Source organism: Micromonas pusilla, assembly GCF_000151265.4.
Source record: "Micromonas pusilla CCMP1545 genomic scaffold MICPUCscaffold_14, whole genome shotgun sequence".
NCBI lineage: Eukaryota > Viridiplantae > Chlorophyta > Mamiellophyceae > Mamiellales > Mamiellaceae > Micromonas > Micromonas pusilla.
In genome coordinates, this window is record NW_003315895.1 from 404,732 (window position 1) to 424,416 (window position 19,685).

Genomic DNA, 19,685 nt, shown 5'->3' on the forward strand with positions numbered 1-19,685 from the left:
CCCCCCGGGGGGCCGCGACATCTTCCCGTCGCCGCCGCCGTACCCGTCGTCGTCGTCCTTCCCCCTGCGCGCGTTGAACTTGTACCCGCCGTCGCCGTCGCCGTCGCCGTCGCCGTGAAGCCCCTCTTCGATCGCGGCGGCGACGGCGAACGCGTCCTGCGCCTCCCCCGCCGCCGCCGCCAGCGTCGCCGCCGGCACGTCGAAACTCGACGACCCGCTCATCACCTCTTCGATGTTGTGCGCCTCGTCGAACAGCAACACCGCGTTCTGAAGCTTCCCGCGCATCTTCGCGCGCAGCTTCGGGTCGATCAGGTAGTTGTACGGCATGAACACCACGTCCGCGCGCTGTTGCATGTCCAACGCGAGGTAGTACGGACACGGACCGCAGCCGCCGCCGCCGCAGCCGCCGCCGCCGCGCCGCTCCCCTGTCCCCACCTTCACGAGGTCTTCGATGTCCACCGGGGTCGACTTCCCGAAGTCCGGCTCTCGCAGCTTGAATCGCTCGACCTCGTTGTGGTGCTGGCACGCGCGCGCGTCCGTCTTCGCCTTACACGCCGCCGTCTGCGCCGCGCCCGAGAGCGTCTTGACGTCGCGATGGACGCACGTCTATGAGGGTCGTTCCATACGAAGCGATGTCGGGGTGGAGTTGAAAGGCGTCAGAAGCGGAGTTGAAAGGCAACGCGGGCGGTGATTGAACGCGAGGGATGGGCGGAGAGACACGCCGGGCAAAGTCCTTAAGGATCGGCGTTCACCACGCCAACGCGGCCGTATGGGGACCAGTGTGAGATAGAACGCGCCTGCCCCCTGGAGCCGATCACCGCCATCCGCGGGCGGTACGTCGTGCGCTTCAGCTCTTTGATGACCTGCGCGAGCTGCGTGTGCGTTCGCGAGGCGTAGACGATCGTCGGCGCGCCCCCCGCGCCGTGCGCGTTCGAGAAGCCGCCGACGCTTCGGTCGCCGTCGCCGCCGCCGTCAGCCGGGGACGTCGTCGCGCGCTTCGGTCGCTTTCGAGTCGCGTTCGCGACCGCCGCGGCCTCGCCGCCTTTCGCGACGGCGTCGCGCCACGCGAGCGCGGCGCAGAGCAAGCACAGCGTCTTTCCCGTGCCTGAAGAGAGAGGAGGGGACGGGAACGGCGAGGGAGGGAGGGAGGGAGGGAGGGAGGGAGGGGGACGTCGTGATGAGACGGGGACGGTCGAGAGGATCTGATGCTGGACGATTCCGATCGCGAGGTGCGCGCGCGAGGTGCCCACATTTCGCGCGTCGGTCGCTCGGACGCACCCGTGGGGCTCTCCAGCAGCGCGTTCTTCCCGCACGACAGCGACTCGATGACCTTCTCCATCATCGCCAGCTGGCACGCGTACGCCTCGTGCGGGAAGTCGACGTCGTACGTCACCCCGCCGACGACGAGCGCGTAGCGCGGCATCGGATGGATCTGTGCGTGATGATCGACGTTAGCGACGACGCGAGACGGCGGTCGACGCGACGCGAGGGGCCCCCCGAGGAGCGCGACCTCGAGACGCGCTCGAGACGCCCGCGGCGGGGACGCGCCGTCGACGGGCGCGATCCGCGATCCGCGCCGACCCCGCTCGCGCCTCGGAACGCGCCCCGCGCCGTCCGCAGTGGCGGATCCGCGGCGGGGGCGTCCGAGGAGAGGGCGTCGCGCGTCGCGCGTCGCGTCGAGTTTCGCTTACAACGAGCAAGCCGTTGCGAATTCGCTCATCAGTCCACGGCGCGCGTCCGACGACGACCGCGCGCGCGATGTCGCGCGCGAGCGCGCCCGCGGGACCGTCGCGCCGCGCGCGCGACTCCCCCGCGTCCTCCTCCGCGCCGGAGGACGCGCCGCCGGACGCGATCGCCGCGCGATGCCTCGAGCGCAAGACCCGCGCGCGCGTCGTCCTGCACGCGGACGTTCGAGGGTTGACGTTCGTGGACGACGCGTCGCTCCTCGTCCTGAGCCACAGCGCGTTCAACGAGATGACGTCGTGGTCGTCGCCTCGGCCTGACGCGTTCGCGGTGAAGTGCTTCGGCGCAGACGGGAAGCTCGCGGAGCGCGCGTTCGAGGTGCTCGGCCCGAGAGGCGTCGACGGCGGCGTCGTGCGCGATTTTCTCGAGTCGATGGTGCGGCTGTACGTCTCTAGGCCGACGCTCGTGCGCGAGATGCGATCGAGAGCGGTCGCGATGACGATCGGGGTCACCGCGCCGACGCGCGCGCTGGAAATCGCGGGGGTGTTCGACGACGACGACGACGGCGGCGGCGGCGGACGCGAGCTCGAGGCGTTGGAGGCGGGAATGCGAGGCGTGCGATTCGAGTCGTCGTCGGCGACGGCGGCGGCGGCGAACGCGCGCGGGGTCGCGTCCCGGATCCTGGACGACGCGTCGCCGTCTCCCGCGTCGTCTCGCGGCGTCCTCTTCGGCGACGACGACGGCCCGGGCGCGGCGTACGACGTCGCGCGGAGGCGCGAGATGTACCGACGACGCGCGTGGGCGCACGAGGAGCACTCGTCGAAGAATTGGATGCCTCTCGGGTGCGTTCTATACACTGGTTCCCATACGACCGCGTTCGCGTGGTGAACGCCGATCCTTAAGGACTTTTGCCGTCGTCTCTCTCCGCCCACCCCTCGCTTTCAATCCCCGTCCTCGACGCCTTTCAGCGCCAACTGACGCCTTTGAACTCCACCCCGACGTTCGCTCGTATGGAATGGCCCTCAGCGACGCGGGCGGCGGCGGCGGCGGGGTGGAAGCGTCGTTAGGGTTTCGAGTGCACGCGTCGGCGGGACGAGGAGGAGGACGAGGGGGCGTCGGCGGCGCGGGCACGCCGATGGCGAGAGGGACGGGCCGACGCGGCGGCGTCGCGCCGCCGCCGCCGCCGCCGCGACTGTCCTCGAGCGGCAGAGCCGTCGCGGCGGTGCGGTCGTTCCGGGGCACGCCGACGCCGCGTCACTCGTCGCCGCCGCGCGGCCGGAGCTGTCGCGACGACCGGCCGTCGCCGCCGTCGTCGCCCGTGTTCGAGGGCGTCGCGGAGCGGACCTCGCGACGAGGGCGGCGGCGCGAGGCGCCTTCGCCGTTTCGAGCGACGTGGTTCGACGACGACGACGACGACGACGACGACGACGACGACGGGGAGGACGACGGCGGCAACGACGAGAACGACGACGCGGCGTTGTTCGATTCATTCGCGCCGGTCAGCCCTAACGCACGCGACGGGGGAGTCACGACGACCGCGTTCCGCGGCGTCGGCGCGAGTAAAGAGGACGCGGAGGCTTACGAACGGAGCCGCGTGAACAAGCGCGTCCGCGACCTCGCGCGAGTGATGCGCGACTCGCTGTCGCGCGTGGGGTGCGCGAGCTCCGAGGCGGACCTCAAGAGCGAGTGCGTCACGTTGGTCGACCGCCTGAAGCGGTTCGTCGCGGAGGGCGCGTCGGCGCGAGGAGGCGTCGGGCGTTGAATAGTCTACTTAGACGTAGAAGCGCTCTTCTCGCTCCCCTTCCCCCCGCAGCGCCTTCGCTCTTCACTCTTCCAACGCCGGGCGCGTCAGCAGCCACAGGCACGGCCCCAACACCGGCAGCGCGCAGAACCCCAGCGCCTTGCCTCGCTCGAACACCCCGCGACGTTTCATATCCTCCGAAAGCGCGTCGTACATGGCTAACGAGAGCACCAACAGATCGCACGATGACACGCACGCGAGCGCGCTCTGCTCGCGCCACAGCGTCGCGAACCCCTCCAACGTCTCCGCGTCGACGTGCGATGCGGCGTACGCGATCAGAAACGTCGCGAAGAGCGTCTGGAACAGCGCGAACGGCTTGGACTCGAACACCGTCCGCGTCGCCCACCCGAGCTCGGACCGTCGCGGCGCGGACGTCCTCGGCGCCCTGATGAGTTTCGTACGTACAGTATTTCATCGGTCAGTTGAAAGGGGTCGCGATCAACATGCAAGTATTGAAACTACTGTACGGGGTGGGTGAGAAACGCAAACGTTGAGAGTACTACTCGTACGCGCCTGGTTATCAGGTACGGCCCGAGCGCGAAGAACCCGAGCGCGAACGACGCGACGACCGGCGGCAGCGTCGGCACCCGCGGCTGGTCTCTCGCCCCCGGCAGCAGCAGCGCGGCGTACACCGCGGGGACGACGCCGAGGGAGTTGAACAGCGCTTCGAAGATGGGATTCGCCGCTCCGCTGAACGGCGACGTCACGAGCGACGTCACGAGCTCCGCGTCGAACGCGGCGGTGCCGGACGGCGCGACGGTCGTCGCGACGCCGCCGAGGGCGAGCCAACCGAGCGCGAGCGCGGCGCGTCCCGGGACGTTGATCTCTTCCTCGTCGGAGGAGGAGGAGGAGGAGGAGGAGGAGGACGCGCGCGTCGCCGCGGGAAGTCGGTGACGTCGATCGCGCGCTATCCGACGGCGGTGGTGGCTGCGAACCGTCGCGCGGCGCGGCGGCGGCGGCGGCGACGCGCGCTCGGAGGACGCGAGGCGCGTCGCGGTCGTCGCCGTCGTCGCCATCGTCGACGTCGTCGTCGTCGCGAGCATCGCGGTGGACGTCGCGATCGTCGTGAGGGGGCGCGGCGGCGAAGAAGCGCGCGGGGGTGTGTCGCGTCCGCGGTCGGCACTCTGAGATCAGCTACGCTCAGCCAATTATCTTATTCCATACGAAACAAGTTCATCGGTCAGTTGAAAGGGTACGCGATGAATGTTGAAACTGAGGGATGGGTGAAAAACGTGTGTAGGTACGAGTAGCACTCCGCAGGGAGCCGCGGATCCGATCGGACGCGGCCACCAGATCTCGCTCGCGACGCGCCACGCCTCGCCTCGCCGCGATCATCACCGTCGCGCAGAACACGATGCGAATCGTCCCGCGCTCCCTCGCGTCCATCGCGCTCGTCGCGATCCTCGCGTCCATCGCGCTCGTCGCGCCGATCCCCGCGGACGCGCTGTACGGCGAGGCGTCCTCCGCGGTGATCGTCCTCTCGGGCGAGAAAGAATTCAACGCGCGCGTCGTCGACGCGGACGACGAGTACTGGCTCGTGGAGTTCTACGCGCCGTGGTGCGGGCACTGCCAGAAGCTCGCGCCGGAGTACGACGCCGCGGCCAAGGCGCTGAGCGGGCACGACGCGACGCGCAAGGCGAAGCTCGGCGCGGTCGACTGCGACGAGGAGTCGAATAAGGCGCTGTGCGCCTCCGCCGGCGTGAAGGGATTCCCGACGATCAAAGGGTACAACAAGCTCGCGGGGTCGGAGGACAGGGAGACGTCGGAGAGCTACGACGGCTCCAGGGATAAGGACGGGATCGTGAACTTCGTGAAGGGTCGTCTGAGCGGCGGCGGCGGCGGCGGCGGCGGCGGCGGCGGCGGCGGCGAGTCCAAGTTGGCGCCTAAGCTGACGTACGACAAGGCGTTCCCCTTTCTCCACGGCGGCGACGCGTCGATACCCAAGGTGATCCTCCTGACCACCGGCGCGGGTCCCGCGGGGAAGAACACCCCCGGGTGGTTCACCAGCGTCGCGGTGAAGTATAAGAAGGGGAAGAAGTACGACGTGATGTTCGCACACAACGCGGAGGAGGAGCCCGCCGGGATCTCGAGGAATTTTAAAGTTTCCGAGTTCCCCGCGGTGGTCTTCGCGCGGTCGGACGGCGCCGGCGGCGGGCGCTACAAGGTCCTCCCCGCGGCGACGCTGAACACGTTCATGAAGGTGTCGGACAACATCAAGACCGTCGTGAACTTCGTGGACGACGCGAAGGCGCGGTCGCTGGAGTCGATATCGACGTCCGATGATTTCGCGGAGATGCCGAAATTCCCAGAGCCGCGCAAACCGAGGAAGCAGGCGGACGTGAAGTACGCGGCGCTGACCGAGGACAACGTCGACGTCGACTGCTTCGGCGGGAACGCGGTCATCTGCGTCATCGCGGTCGTGGACGCCCCCGCCGGGGACGATTTCAACGAGAACGCCGCGATGGCGGAGATCGCTAAAAAATACCGCAACGACCCGCTCTCCTTCGTATGGGTCGACGCCGAGTCGAACGCGGACTTTATCCACCCATTCGGGCTCACCCCGGAGGACACCCCGAGGCTCGTCGCGGTCAAGAGCGGGAAGCGAAACCGGTTCACGATCTACGACCCCGAGGGCGCGCTCGACGTGAAGGGCGCGAGCGACTTTTTGGACAAGATTCTCGGCGGCGACGCGAGGTTCACCGGGATGCAGGCGCGTTCTCCTATTCACACTGGTCCCCATACGACCGCGTCGGCGTGGTGAACGCCGATCCTTAAGGACTTTCTCTCCCGGCGTGTCTCTCCGCGCATCCCTCGCTTTCAATACCCGCCCTCGGCGCCTTTCAACTCCGCTTCTGACGCCTATGAACTCCACCCCGATATCATCGCTCGTACGGAACGACCCCGCAGGCGCTCCCGACGTTCGAGCCGTCGTACTTGAAGACGACGGACGAGGAGGACGAGGAGGAGGCGGCGGAGGAGGAGGTGGAGGAGGTGGTGGAGGAGGGCGTCGGCGAGGAGGTCGAGGTCGTGGAGGAGGTCGAGGAGGAGGAGGAGTGAGGCGACTGACGACGGACCATTTGTCGTTGTAACACGCACACAGTTAACACTGAACGCTGCTCTGCGCTCGCGCTCGTTATTTCCGCCCCGGACTAATCTCGTCGGATCGACCGATTCTACTCCACTCGAACGCGCGCGGCGACGCGACGTTGTGAGACACCGGGCGCGATGGCGGACCGTCGGAAGCTCCAGGCGGAGATCGATCGGACGCTGAAGAAGATCGAGGAGGGCGTCGAGGTGTTCGATCGCATCTTCGACAAGGTCACCGAGGCGGAGAATCAGTCGCTCAAGGAGAAGCACGAGGCGCGTCCTCCTTCGCGCGCGCTCCTTCGCTCGGTCTTCTCGCGTCTCGCGCCGGCCGCGCGGTCCTCGACGACGGTCACCGCGCGGGTTCCCGTCGCGCGCCTCTCCGCGGCGTGCGCGGCGCGCGCGCGCGCGTCGTCGTCGTCCGTCGTCGTCGTCGTCGTCGTCGCGACGCGCGCGCGCGATCGCGCGTCGTCCCCCGCCCTGGCGCCCGCGTTCGAACGCCTCCGAGGCACCCCGCCCCGCGCGCCGTACAAAAAAAACCCTAAGATCGCCGCCCGTCCCGCGCCCCTCCCTCCCCGCGCGCCGACCTCCCCCCACTCCCTCCCCCCAACGCGATGCCCCGCAGGCGGAGCTCAAGAAGGAGATCAAGAAGCTGCAGCGGTTCCGCGACCAGGTGAAGCAATGGGCGGGCTCTAACGACGTCAAGGACAAAAATCCGCTCCTCGAAGCGAGGCGCACCATCGAGCGAGAGATGGAGAGGTTTAAAGTCGTCGAGAAGGAGACGAAGACGAAGGCGTTCAGCAAGGAGGGCCTCGCGCGCGCGGCGTCGTCGAAGGACCCGAAAGAGAAGGCTCGCGAAGACGCGAGGGACTGGCTGAACCGCGCCACGGACGGGCTGAACGAGCAGATGGAGGCGTTCGAGGCGGAGGCGCGTTCACGTTAAACGCGCCGGTTCCCGTGCGACCGCGTTCGCGCGTCGCGAACGCCGATCCTTAAGAAGGACTTTCTCTCCCGGCGTTCGTCACTCTCCGCGCACACCACGGTTTCAACCCCGACACACCGCGACGCCTTTCGACTAAAACTCCGACTGACGCCTCGCGACTCCACCCCGACGATGCGACGCGATGCTTCGTATGGGCATTTAATCTAATCACCCGCAGGTGGAGACCATCTCGTCCGAGAAGAAGGGCAAGAAGTCGGCGAAATCGAACCCGCGGTTGGGGCATCTCGAGGAGAGCATTCAGAGGCACCTGCAGCACGTCGCGCGTCTGGAGCTCGTGCTGAGGCTCATCGACAACGAGGCGCTCGCGCCCGAGGACGCGGAGGATCTGAAGGATCTGATCGAAGATTACCTCGAGAGGAACCAAGACGACTTCGACGAGTTCGCGGACCCGGAGGAGATGTACGAGGACTTGAACCTGGACGAGCTCGACGAGATCAAGCAGATGGCGCACGAGGTGGCGCACAGCGCGCCGACGGTCGTGGAGAAGGTGATCGAGAAGGTGGAGGCTGCGGAGTCGAAGAAGGAAGGAGGGGACGCGGGCGGCGGCGGGGGCGGCGGGGGGGATTCAAACGCGAACGCGACCGCCGCCGCCGCCGCGAGCGCGAAGACGGCGGCGAAACCGCCGAAAACGCCGGAGAAGACGCTCCCGACGCCGGTGCTCGGCGGGGATAAGAAGCTCCCCGCGCCGTTGGGGTTATCCACCGCGGGACCCCAATCGCAGGGCGGCGGCGGCGAGGGCGGCGCGGTGAAGGTGCTCCCAGGACCGAAAGGACGAGAGGGCACGCTGGGCGGCAACGGCGGGAGCTGGGGCGCGCCCGGCGGCGCGGGGGGGGCCGGGGTGAACGGCGGCAAGGGCGAGGGCGGGATCCAGACGCAGCAGTCGTGGAGTTTCCCGTCCGGCGGCGGCGGCGGCGGCGGCGACCCGCCGGTGTACGCGGCGCCGCCGGCGCAGCAGAGCCAGAGCGTCGGCGGCGGGAAGATCCCCCCGCCGTTGCAGCCCGGGCAGCGGCCGGTGAGACTGCTTCCCATACGACCCCGTTCGCGTGGTGCACGCCGTTCCTTAAGGACTTTTCCCGTCGTCACTCTTCACCCGCGCTTCTCTTTCAACGTTTGACCGGTAAGATGTTCGACTGACCGATCGCTTCACCCACGCAGGGGTCGTCCAAGCCGTCCCCGGGGTCGCCCGCGGGGAGCGCGACGTCCCCTCAGGGCGGCGGGAAACTCCCCGCGCCGCTGGTGTTCCCACTGCCTGGATCGGGATCGGGGGGGAAGACCGCTGCTGCGCCCAGCGGCGGATCAGGCGGCGCGAGCGGCGGCGGCGCGAGCGGCGGCGCGAGCGGCGGCGCCGCCGCGCCCGCGCCTGAGCGCGTCGCGACGGGGGACGACGTCTTCGACCTCCCGACCGGCCTCGCCGACCTCGCGGACCCGGGAGCCGGCGGCGAGGGCGTCGGCAGGACCGGCGGGTGCGACGCGTTCGGCGGCGCGGCGTCGTCGTCGTCGTCGAATTCGTCGGACAAAAAGTCGTCGGACAAGGCGTCGCCGTCCGACAGAGGCCCCGGGGTTCTCCTCGGCGGCGTCGTCCACCGCGACGCCGCGGTGAACCTCCGCCTGCTCGAGTCGTCCTACCGCAACCTCCCGCAGCCCGGCGACGGGGTGTGGACGCGTCGGAGACGCGAGCGCCCGCCGGCGCCGACGCCCGCGAGTTACCCCGCGCGCGAGCCGCCGGTTTTGGAGAATCCGGCGCTGTTCGAACGCCTCGACGCCGACGCGCTCTTTTTCACGTTTTACTACCAGCAAGGGACGTCGCAGCAGTACCTCGCGGCGAGGGAGTTGAAGCGCGCGAACTGGCGGTTCCACAAGAAGCACGCGACGTGGTTCGCGCGGCAGGAGGAGCCGAAGCGGTCCACGGAGGAGTACGAGCAAGGGTCGTACATCTACTTCGACTTCGCCATGAGCGGCGGGCCCGGAGGCGACGGCTCAAAGGGCGGCGGCGCGCCGGGCGGGTGGTGCCAGCGGAGTAAGGCGGACTTCATGTTCGAGTACTCGCAGCTCGAGAGCGAGATGCAGTGAGCGAGGGAACAACTTTCGCGAAGAAGAGGAGGAGGAAGAGGAGGAAGAGGAGGAGGAGCGCTCAGCGGGCGCGGTTGTAAAACGTACAGTACACGCACCAGAGAAATTATTCACTCCGACTCGTCTCGCTCGCTTTTCCAGCCAGGCGTTCTCGTCGCTCGTTCTCTTCCCCCCGTCGCTGACGCGGCATTCCGCGCTCGCGCGTGTCGTCGCCGCGGGGGATATCGCGTCGCGCGTCGATCGCATCGCGTCGCAGACGCGCGCCGCGGGTCGATTTCTCGTTTCCATCGCGCGCGTCGTCTGCGTCGACGACAGAGACGCGCGCGCGGAAGGAAGGCGGTGCATCCAGTCCGACGAAGAAGGACAGCTCTTCTCGCGGCGGGCGGACGGGGGACGAATCTCGCCGACGGCGCTCCGACTACAGCTGTCATCGCGTCGTCGCGGCTCCGATGACGTCCGCGGCGCGCGATAGCTCGTCCTACCGCGCCGCGCTCGTCGCCGCCGCCGCGGAGGGCGACGCGGAGACCCTCCGCGCCCTCCTCGCGACCGCCCCACCGTCGGACGTCACCCCCGCGCTCGCGCGAACGTTCGCGAATCTGGCGCTGAGTCGCGCGGTCGCGAACGGACATCCCGACGCGTGCGTCGCGCTCCTCGACGCTCCCGGCGGCGCGTCGCACTCCGCGCCGAACGCGAGCGGGAACACGCCGCTGCACGTCGCGGCGGAGAGGGGGCACGGGCGCGTCCTCGCCGTGCTCCTCGCCCGCGGCGCGTGCGTGTCGGCGAGGAACGCGGAGGGGAAGACGCCGATCGCGTTGGCGAAGGACGCGTCGACCAAGGCGGCGATATCGCGCGAGGTGACGCGGCGGAAGTGCGCGAGCGCGAGCGCGAACGCGAACGCGTCGTCGGAGCGCGGCGGCGTATGCGGCGGCGAGGGAGGGGGGAGGACGCCGGGGAGGCGACGAATCGGGTCCGGGAGCGCTTCGTCCCCCGCGCGCGTCGCGCCGTCGCCGCGCGGCGTCGCGCGATTGATGAGGACGCCCCTCGATCGCGTCGCCGCGACCGCGAGCGCCGCCGCGACGCCTAACTCCCCCCCTTTCTCGCCCGGGATCGAGCGCATCAAAGACAAACTCCGCGAGGACCTGACGTGCGCGGTGTGCCTTCGAGACTTTTGCAGCGAGGGCGCGGGGTCGTCGCCCGTCACGCTGCCGTGCGGGCACAATTTTTGCCGCGACTGCGTGGGCGGCATGCGCGGGTCGGGGGACGCCGCGAGGGCGTTCAAGTGCCCGTTAGACCGGACGATGTTCTCCAGGAACTTGGAGCTCCGCGTGAACGGCGCGCTGAGGGATCTGATCTCGTTCATGGGGTACAGAGTGCGAGGCGGCGGAGGAGGAGGAGGAGGAGGAGGAGGAGGAGGCGGGACGCGAACGCGATCGCAAACGCCGCCGGGGAAATGCTCGAGCGCGAGCGCTCTCGTCACTCCGGAAGCCGCGGGGGGCCGGCGACGCTCGGGGCTCGCTGGGGGGTTCCAGGGCGACGACAAGGAGAACAACGCGTCCTCGCGCGGCGTCGGCGGGGGCAGCCCCGCGACGCCGACGACCGCGCGGGGGATGCGCGCGCGACGGCGGGGCGGCGGGTCGCCGCTCGCGGGGGCGTAGTAGATCGATAGCAGAGAGAGCGACGAAAGACGTGTGAAGCAAGCGTTACGAAACCGGAAACGCGCGCGGATCTGATCGCGTCGTCCGTGACGGAAATTTTCGCCGTTAGGACCCCCGACGTCGCACTCCTCGCGCGCGCATCCCCCGCACGCGCGGCGACGCGATGACGTCCTCCGTGATCGCGGTCAAGTCCGCGATGAAGATGAAGCAGTCCGCGTCGAAGAACCGCGGGAACATCGTGTGGAACGAGACCCTCGAGGTGCGTCTCGGGACGACGCGACGCGCGACGGATCTTTCGAATAATATTCTCCGGAGGACGCGATCCCTCGAAAACGACGACAGATCCCCCGAACCGAACGCCATCCGACCCCTTCCTCCCCCCCGCCCCCGCGTCGTCGCGCCGCAGGAAACGCGCCTGTACGACAACGAGAACCGCGTCGTGGTCCCCCTGACGCTCGCGTTCCCCTCCCCGGAGGCGAAGAACGCGCCCGCGGCCAAGGCTGCCGCGGCCGCGCGTCGACGCGCCTCCTCCGAGAACAAAATCGCGCCGAGACCGTGGCGAACGAAGGTGCGTTCTATACACTGGTCCCCATACGACCGCGTTCGCGTTGTGAACGCCGATCCTTAAGGACTTTCTCCGGCGCATCTCTCCGCCCACCCCTCGCTTTCAATCCCCGCCCTCGACGCCTTTCAACGCCAACTGACGCCTTTGAACTCCACCCCGCCATTCGCTTGTATAGAACGACCCGAAGACGAAGACGACGACGACGACGCCCTCGCCCTCGCCCGCGCGCGCGCGCTCGCCGCTGTCGCCGGTGTCCTCGAACGACTCCCCAGCCCCGAGCGCGTCCGAGGCGTCCGTCAACACCGTCGACGCGGGGTCGACGCCGGGGACGTCGCTGACGATCGACGCCGATAAGCGCCGGCGACGACGCCGCAGAGCGTCCGCGTCCGCGTCGAAAAAAATCCCAGCCGCCGACGCGACGCCGACGTCGCGGCTCGCCGTCGTCGAGGGGACCGGCGCCGACCCCGCGGTGATCGAGGTCGCGCCGCCGCGCCCGAGAGACCGCGACGCCGTGGACGCGTCGCTGGGGGAGGACGGTAACGGGAACGACGCGACGACGACGGCGACGGACGCGACGGCGGCGGCGCAAATAATTTCTCCGCGCGCGGCGCACGCGTGGCTGCGGCAGCTCGCGAGTCTGTCGAAGTCTCCAGCAGCGCCTCCAGCGGCGGCGGCGGCGGTCGCGGAGGAGGAAGAAGAAGACGTCCCCAGCGCGAAGACGCCGGGTGGCGGCGAGTTTGGCGGGTGGGTCAGCGCGCCGCCGGTTTCGGCGCCGGCGACTGAAGACGCCGTCGCGACGACGCCCGGTTTTTTGCGAGCGCGGAGCCCGGCCACGCTCGCGCGCGTTATCGAAGCCGCCGCGACGACGCCGACGCCGGAACCGCTCGCGGACCTGTCCCCCGTGATGGCGATCGAGAAGAAGATCGAGAGCGCCGGGGCCGAGTCGACGTCGTCGCCCCCGGAGCGCGCCGCCGCCGCGAAAGCCGCCGCGAACGCGATGCTCGCCTCCGCGGTGACCCTCGCGCCTACCCCTCCTTGGGTCCTGTGCGCGCCGCCTTTGACGTCGCCGATCGCGTCGTCGCCGTTCCCGGAGACGTCGCGTCGCCTCTGCGCGATGATGACCCCGAGGGCCGTCAGGATCATCTCGCTGGCGCTCTCCGTGGCGTTGGCGTCGTCCGTCGTCGTCGCGCTCTGCGTCGGCGTCGCGTCGGGTCTCGGTTCGTCGTGGTCTTGGGGTTCGTCGTCGGAAACGCTCGACGCGCGAGCGTTTCACATCGACGGCGCGTCGTTCATCGGCGCGCCGGGGCTCGTGGACGTCGTGCGCGTCGTGTGCGCGCTCGCGCGCGTCCTCGCGCGCGTCGTCCTCGGATACGGCGCGGCGCCGGCGGCGCCGGCGGCGGATGACGGCGTATCCCCGGCGGGCTTGGCGATTCTGTTCGGGTTCGTCGCCGTCGGCGCGGCGGCGGCGACGACGGCGACGGCGACGCGTCTTCGAGACCGATGCGACGCGTGCGTGAGCGCGATCGAGACGGTGCTCGCGAAGATGAACGCGGTCGAGGCTGTGGACGCGCCGGACGCGGACGCGGCGACGGCGGCGGCGGCGGAGGAGGACGCGAACGTCTCGCCGTTCGGCGTCGTCGCGGAGATGAAGCGCGTCATGTTCCCCGCGGGCGAGCACGCGAACGCGAGTCCGAGCGCGGTGATGCTCAGCCGCGCGAAACGGATGATGCGCATCGCGCACAAGCCCGCGTCCAGGGCGGAGGGCGCGCAGCAGACGTGATGAAGCTGAGGGTGACGGCGTTCTGTTGTTAAAAAGTTATTGAAAAATATGATTCTTCGCTTCGTACGTCCAGCAGAGACTACCAGACTCGTCTGCGATCACTCGACCGTCGCGCGCGTCTCGTCTCGTCTCGTCTCGTCGCTCCTCATCATCCTCCGCGCGCGTCGACGTCCTCCACATGCCGCGCGTCGCGCGCCGCCGCGACGGCGACGCCCCGGAACCCCCCCCGCGGCGCCGCGTCCAGGTCGTCGTCCTGGGCGACTTCGGCCGCTCGCCGCGCATGCAGTACCACGCGATCTCGCTCGCGTCGAGCGCGAACCTCTCCGTGGACGTCGTCGCGTACGCGGGCACCGCCGCGCGCATTGAGGTGACGTCGCACCCGAACGTCACGATGCGCCTCATCGCGCCGCCGCCGGCGTGGACGCGGACGCGGTCGCGCCTCGTCCCACTCCGAGTCGTCGCGCTCGCGATGCGCGTCGCGTTTCAGGTGCGTTCTATACACTGGTCCCCATACGACCGCGTTGGCGTGGTGAACGCCGATCCTTAAGGACTTTTGCCGTCGTCTCTCTCCGCCCACGCCTCGCTTTCAATCCCCGCCCTCGACGCCTTTCAACTCCACCTGACGCCTATGAACACCACCCCGCCATCGCTTTGTATGGAACGACCCTCAGATCGCGCAGCTGCTGATTACGATGCTATGGCGCGCGCCGTCGCCCGATTACGTGCTCCTTCAGACGCCGCCGTGCGTGCCGTCGTTCGCGGTGTGCGCGCTCGTCGCGTTCCTGCGACGCGCCGTCTTCGTCGTGGACTGGCACAACACCGCGCACTCGCTCATGGCGCTGGAGTTTGGGACGACGCATCCGCTCGTTCGAATCGCGCGGTGGTACGAGCGCGTCGCGGGGTCGACGCTGCCGCGCGCGCACCTGTGCGTCTCCGACGAGTTTCGCGTTCACCTCGAGAGCGAGTTCGGGATCCGCGGCGCGGTCGTGCTCTACGACCGCGCGCCGGCGTTCTTCAAGAGGACGTCCGTCGAGGACGCGCACGCGCTGTTCGTCAGGCGCGTTCTTCTTCACACTGGTCCCCATACGACCGCGTTCGCGTGGTGAACGCCGATCCTTAAGGACTTTCTCTCCCGGCGTTCGTCTCTCTCCGTCCACCCATCGCTTTCAATCCCGACACACCGCGCGCGACGCCTTTCAACTCCGCTTCTGACGCCTTTCAACTCCACCCCGATATCATCGCTTTGAATGGACCCTCGACCCTCAGGGCGGCGCGAGCGATCGACGCGTCCGCCGCCGCCGCGCCGGACGACTTCGTCTCCATCGCCGGGGGGCTCGCGCCGTCGGACGATCGCACGCTGTTCACGCGGCGCGTCTGTTGCGCGGCGGGCGCCGCGACGAGAGGCGGCGGCGGCGGCGGAAAAGTCCTTAAGGATCGGCGTTCACCACGCGAACGCGGTCGTACGGGGACCAGTGTGAAAATAGAACGCGCCTCAGGTCGGCCGGCGTTGCTCGTGAGCGGGACGTCGTGGACGAAGGACGAGGACTTCGGGGTGTTGCTCGACGCGCTCGCGATGTACGACGAGATCGCGCGCGCAGACGCGGAGGAGCTTTTGGCGGGAGGGCGCGGAGGGGAGCTTTTGTCGCGGGGACGGGAAGGGGGGGACCGGGGACGCGGAAAGTCGGCACCCCGCGGAGGAAACCAAAAAGACGAAAACGAAACCCGCCGCAAACGCCGTCTCTACCCGGACGTGGTCGCGATCGTCACCGGGAAAGGCCCCGGGCGCGACGCGTACGAACGTCGGATGGCGTCGCTTCGACTGACGCACGTCGCGATCCGAACCGCGTGGCTCCCGATCGAGGACTACCCGACGCTGCTCGGCGCCGCCGACTTGGGCGTGTGCCTCCACGCGAGCAGCGGCGGCGTGGACCTGCCGATGAAAGGTGCGTCCCATACACTAGTCCCCATACGACCGCGTTCGCGTAGTGAACGCCGATCCTTAAGGACTTTTGCCGTCATCTCTCTCCGCCCACCCCTCGCTGCTTTCAATCCCCGCCCTCGACGCCTTATAACTCCAACTGACGCCTTTCAACTCCACCCCGACACACGTTCGTCGCTTTGAAAGTCGTCGACGCGTTCGGGTGCGGGCTCCCCGTCGTCGCCGCGCGCTACGACGCGCTGTCCGAGCTCGTCGTGGAGGAGGACAGCGTCGAGGCCGTGATCGAGGGCGTCGAGCCCAACGGGGTGACGTTCGAGGACGCGGAGGAGCTGTGCGCGCGGTTGACAGAGACGTTGAGAGGGTGGTGGGACGGAGGCGACGACGATAACGGCGACGGCGGCGGCGACGACGACGGCGGCGACGACGACGACGACCGCGAGGGCGACCACGGCGCGACGGGGTTAAAGAGACTGCGACGCGGCGCGCTCGCGGCGATGCGCGCGGAGCGATGGGACGAGAACTGGGATCGCGTCGCGAAGCCTCTGTTCGAGTGACGAGCGAGACGCGATCGATCGATCGAAGTGGATAGCCGCGCTGAGGACTTAAGGACCTGCCGATGAAAGGTGCGTCCCATACACTAGTCCCCATACGACCGCGTTCGCGTAGTGAACGCCGATCCTTAAGGACTTATTTATCATCGTCATCGCTCGAGGTCGTCGTCGTCCGCCCTCGCGTCCGCCCCCGCGCGTCAGCACGATCGTCAGCACCACGGCAGCGAGCACCGTCCGTTGGTGTCCGGCGGCGGCCCGATGATCACCACGAACACGAACAGAAGCACCGCGACGGATATCAACCCGTACGTCGTGAAGGCGTTCGACGACCACGGATCGAGAGCGCCGTACTCCTCCGCGTTCTTCTTCGATCGCTCGTCCTTCCTCCGCCGCGGGACGTCCATCATGTCGACGTAATCGCTCGGCGAGCCCAACGGTTCCATGAACTGCCGCTTCGCCTCGTCGATGGAGTCGCCGAAGACGCCCTTCCAGTCGACGCCGTCTGTCTCCGCGTCGCCGTCGCCGCCCTCTCCGCGCTCTCGCTCTCGCTTCTTCCCCGAGTTCTCCTCGCCGTCGTCGCCCCCGCGCGATGCCGCGCGGGGGACGGGGGCGCGGACGCGGACGCCGCCGCGACGCGTCCTCGCGCGCGCGCGCGAGGACGGCAGGGCGATGCCGCCCCTCGTCGCCGCGAGCGAACCGACGCGCGCGACCGTCGACATGGTGTGCGCGCGGTCGCGAAGCGCGATGTGATGCGGCGACAGCGATCACGGCGTCTGCTAGATCTGCATCTGCAGCGCCGGTCTCGCGCGCTCGGCTCGGCAGCTGAGGGTCACAGATGTAAAAGTTCATCGGTCATCAGTTGAAAGGGGAAGCGATCAAATGTTGAAACTGATGAGGGATGGGTGAAAACCCGAGTCGTCGAGATCGGTTTTTTTCAAACAGAACGCAGTTCTCCTCCCTCCGCGCGCACTCCGTCGGCCGCCCGATCTCGCGCCGCCACGCCGAACGCCCACGCAATGGCCGACCCATCCCCCGCGAAGAAAGCGCGCCTGAGCCTCGGCGGCGTCGACACCGTCGTCGTCCTCGACTACGGCTCGCAGTACACGCAGCTCATCACGCGTCGCGTGCGCGAGCTCGGCGTCTACGCGGTCCTCCTGCCGGGAGACGTCGACATGGTGCGTCCGCGCGCGCGCGGGGGGGCATCTTCGGCCGGTCGTCGCTCGCCTCTCGCGCTCGTCCTCCTCGCCGTCTTCTTCCTCGTCTCGCCTCCCGACGCGCGCGGATCCGTCCTCCGTCGCGGATCTCTCGTATGGGCAAACACCCTCGCCGCCCGCCGACGCGCGCGATCTATCGATCGACCGATCCGATCGATCCGATCGAACGCTTTTTCAAATCTTTTTTATGTTCCCTAGCTCTCGCCGAGATCGAGTCGCCGCCGCCGCCGCTCACCATCCTCCCTCCCTCCCTCCTCGCGCCCCACAGAAACGCATCACGGACTTGAACCCCAAGGTGATCATCCTCAGCGGCGGCCCCAACTCCGTGCACGTCGAGGGCGCGCCCACCGTCCCCGACACCTTTTTCGACCACTGCGAATCGCACTCCATACCCGTCCTCGGCATCTGCTACGGCATGCAGCTCATCGTGCAGAAGCTCGGCGGCGAGGTCAAGTCCGCGGACAAGGCGGAGTACGGCCGCATGCCCGTGCACACGGTGAACGCGTCGAGCCTGTACGGCAACGAGGGCGACAGCACGTCGCAGATGGTGTGGATGAGCCACGGCGACGAGGCGACGAAGGCGCGTTCTGTTATCACACCGGTCCCCATACGACCGCGTCGGCGTGGTGCACGCCGATCCTTGAGGACTTTCGGGTCCCGCGCGCGCGTGTTTCTTTCCGCCCAGGGTCCCTCGCTTTCGATCCCGACACGCCTCGACGCCTTTCCACTCCGCTTCTGACGCCTTTTAACTCCACCCCGACGTCCATTCGTCGCTTCGCGCGATGGAACGACCCGAAGCTGCCCGAGGGTTTCGAGTGCGTCGGCAAGTCCGACGCCGGCGCGGTCGTCGCGATCGAGGACGCGAAGCGCAAGATCTTTGGGCTGCAGTATCACCCGGAGGTGACGCACTCGGAGCGCGGGAAGGAGACGCTGTCGCACTTTTTGTTTACCGTCGCCGGGGTGACCGCGGGGTGGAGCATGCAAAACGTTTTGGACGAACAGCTCGAGATCGTCCGACGAAAGGTTGGCCCGGACGCGCACGTGATCTGCGCGCTGTCCGGTGGGGTCGACTCCGCGGTCGCGGCGACGCTCGTGCACAAGGCGATCGGCGACCGGCTGCACTGCTGCTTCGTCGATAACGGTCTGTTGCGGTACAAGGAGCAAGAGCGCGTGATGACGATGTTCAAGTGCGTTCTATACAAAAGTTTTTCACCCACCGCCCGGTTTCAACATTTGATCGCGTCTCCTTTCAACTGACCGATGAATATTTTTTGTATGGAACGACCCTCAGAGAGCACCTGCATCTTCCGGTGACGTGCATCGACGACAGCGAACGGCTTCTGGGGAAGCTCAAGGGCGTGACGGACCCGGAGAAGAAGCGCAAGACGATCGGCGCGGCGTTCATCGAGGTGTTTAAGGAGTACAAGCAGACGGTGGAGAACAAAACGGGCGTCCGGCCGACGTTTCTCGTGCAAGGGACCCTGTACCCGGACGTCATCGAGTCGTGCCCGCCGCCGGGAAGCGACCAGAAGCACTCGCACACGATCAAATCGCACCACAACGTCGGCGGGCTCCCGAAAGAGCTCGGATTCGAGCTCGTGGAGCCGCTGCGGATGCTCTTCAAGGACGAAGTGCGGAAGCTCGGTCTGATCATGGACGTCCCGAAGGCGTTCATCTCTCGGCACCCGTTCCCAGGCCCGGGACTCGCGGTGCGCGTCCTCGGCGACGTCTGCGCGGAGGGGGCGCTCGAGACGATCCGCGCGGTGGATGAGATTTACATCAACGCGATCAAAGACGCGGGGCTGTACGATCAAATCTGGCAAGCGTTCGCGGTGTTCCTGCCGATCAAGTCCGTCGGCGTGCAGGGCGATCAGAGGACGCACTCGCACGTCGTCGGGTTGCGGGCGATCACCTCGAGCGACGGCATGACCGCCGACTGGTTCCAGTTCGAGCCGAAGTTTCTCCAGGAAGTCAGCGCGAAGATTTGCAACCAGGTGCGTAACGTGAACAGGGTCGTGTACGACATCACGTCCAAGCCGCCGTCCACGGTGGAGTGGGAGTGAGGAGGAGCGAGAGGAAAGGCGCCGCGAGCGGGGGGGGACGGGATTTTTGGATTTGCGCGGAGGTATTTTTTAGTCGCGCGTAGCGAGCGCGGCGCGTCGATCGATCGTTATGATGAAACGCGACGCGTTCGATGTACTTCTGTGCTGTATCATTCTTTTCTTCGTTCTTTTCGTTCGCGGGCGTGTCGTGCGCGCGCGCGTGCTTCTGACTGTCGTTCGTTCGTTCGTTCGTTCGTTCGTCGCGCGACCGAGTCGCGGGTGGCTGAATGTTCTTCGT

General features: G+C 68.0%; 10 protein-coding genes across 10 annotated transcripts; 8 read left to right on the forward strand and 2 right to left on the reverse strand.

The window, feature by feature from the left end:
• Positions 1-1,758: 1,758 nt before the first annotated feature.
• On the forward strand, positions 1,759-2,571 carry MICPUCDRAFT_53072 (uncharacterized protein; the record flags this gene model as incomplete). Its single annotated transcript, XM_003063181.1, has 1 exon — positions 1,759-2,571. One exon carries the CDS (start codon positions 1,759-1,761, stop codon positions 2,569-2,571), a length of 813 nt encoding a protein of 270 aa, XP_003063227.1.
• A 127-nt stretch (positions 2,572-2,698) lies between these two features.
• MICPUCDRAFT_53073 (uncharacterized protein) lies at positions 2,699-3,445 on the forward strand (the record flags this gene model as incomplete). The annotated part of the gene is made up of 1 exon (XM_003063182.1): positions 2,699-3,445. One exon carries the CDS (start codon positions 2,699-2,701, stop codon positions 3,443-3,445), a length of 747 nt encoding a protein of 248 aa, XP_003063228.1.
• Positions 3,446-3,508: 63 nt separating this feature from the next.
• On the reverse strand, positions 3,509-4,500 carry MICPUCDRAFT_42724 (uncharacterized protein; the record flags this gene model as incomplete). The annotated part of the gene is made up of 2 exons (XM_003063391.1): positions 3,509-3,869; positions 3,974-4,500. The coding sequence occupies 2 exons, from the start codon at positions 4,498-4,500 to the stop codon at positions 3,509-3,511; spliced, it is 888 nt and encodes a 295-aa protein (XP_003063437.1).
• Positions 4,501-4,838: 338 nt separating this feature from the next.
• Positions 4,839-6,593, forward strand: MICPUCDRAFT_48821 (uncharacterized protein; the record flags this gene model as incomplete). The annotated part of the gene is made up of 2 exons (XM_003063183.1): positions 4,839-6,194; positions 6,392-6,593. The coding sequence occupies 2 exons, from the start codon at positions 4,839-4,841 to the stop codon at positions 6,539-6,541; spliced, it is 1,506 nt and encodes a 501-aa protein (XP_003063229.1). The 3' UTR covers positions 6,542-6,593.
• A 116-nt stretch (positions 6,594-6,709) lies between these two features.
• MICPUCDRAFT_36328 (uncharacterized protein) lies at positions 6,710-8,337 on the forward strand (the record flags this gene model as incomplete). Its single annotated transcript, XM_003063184.1, has 3 exons — positions 6,710-6,877; positions 7,194-7,496; positions 7,729-8,337. Coding segments are annotated over 3 exons (1,080 nt in total), but the record flags the coding sequence as incomplete, so codon positions are not given.
• A 1,753-nt stretch (positions 8,338-10,090) lies between these two features.
• On the forward strand, positions 10,091-11,296 carry MICPUCDRAFT_53077 (uncharacterized protein; the record flags this gene model as incomplete). The annotated part of the gene is made up of 1 exon (XM_003063185.1): positions 10,091-11,296. One exon carries the CDS (start codon positions 10,091-10,093, stop codon positions 11,294-11,296), a length of 1,206 nt encoding a protein of 401 aa, XP_003063231.1.
• A 163-nt stretch (positions 11,297-11,459) lies between these two features.
• On the forward strand, positions 11,460-13,641 carry MICPUCDRAFT_53078 (uncharacterized protein; the record flags this gene model as incomplete). The annotated part of the gene is made up of 2 exons (XM_003063186.1): positions 11,460-11,864; positions 12,037-13,641. The coding sequence occupies 2 exons, from the start codon at positions 11,460-11,462 to the stop codon at positions 13,639-13,641; spliced, it is 2,010 nt and encodes a 669-aa protein (XP_003063232.1).
• Positions 13,642-13,870: 229 nt separating this feature from the next.
• Positions 13,871-15,834, forward strand: MICPUCDRAFT_2692 (glycosyltransferase family 33 protein; the record flags this gene model as incomplete). Its single annotated transcript, XM_003063187.1, has 4 exons — positions 13,871-14,128; positions 14,313-14,718; positions 15,045-15,584; positions 15,767-15,834. Coding segments are annotated over 4 exons (1,272 nt in total), but the record flags the coding sequence as incomplete, so codon positions are not given.
• A 506-nt stretch (positions 15,835-16,340) lies between these two features.
• Positions 16,341-16,850, reverse strand: MICPUCDRAFT_53080 (uncharacterized protein; the record flags this gene model as incomplete). The annotated part of the gene is made up of 1 exon (XM_003063392.1): positions 16,341-16,850. The coding sequence occupies one exon, from the start codon at positions 16,848-16,850 to the stop codon at positions 16,341-16,343; it is 510 nt and encodes a 169-aa protein (XP_003063438.1).
• Positions 16,851-17,112: 262 nt separating this feature from the next.
• On the forward strand, positions 17,113-19,579 carry MICPUCDRAFT_29652 (uncharacterized protein). Its single transcript, XM_003063188.1, has 4 exons — positions 17,113-17,306; positions 17,614-17,934; positions 18,144-18,532; positions 18,637-19,579. The coding sequence occupies exons 1-4, from the start codon at positions 17,148-17,150 to the stop codon at positions 19,406-19,408; spliced, it is 1,641 nt and encodes a 546-aa protein (XP_003063234.1). The 5' UTR covers positions 17,113-17,147; the 3' UTR covers positions 19,409-19,579.
• The last annotated feature ends 106 nt before the right edge of the window (positions 19,580-19,685 follow it).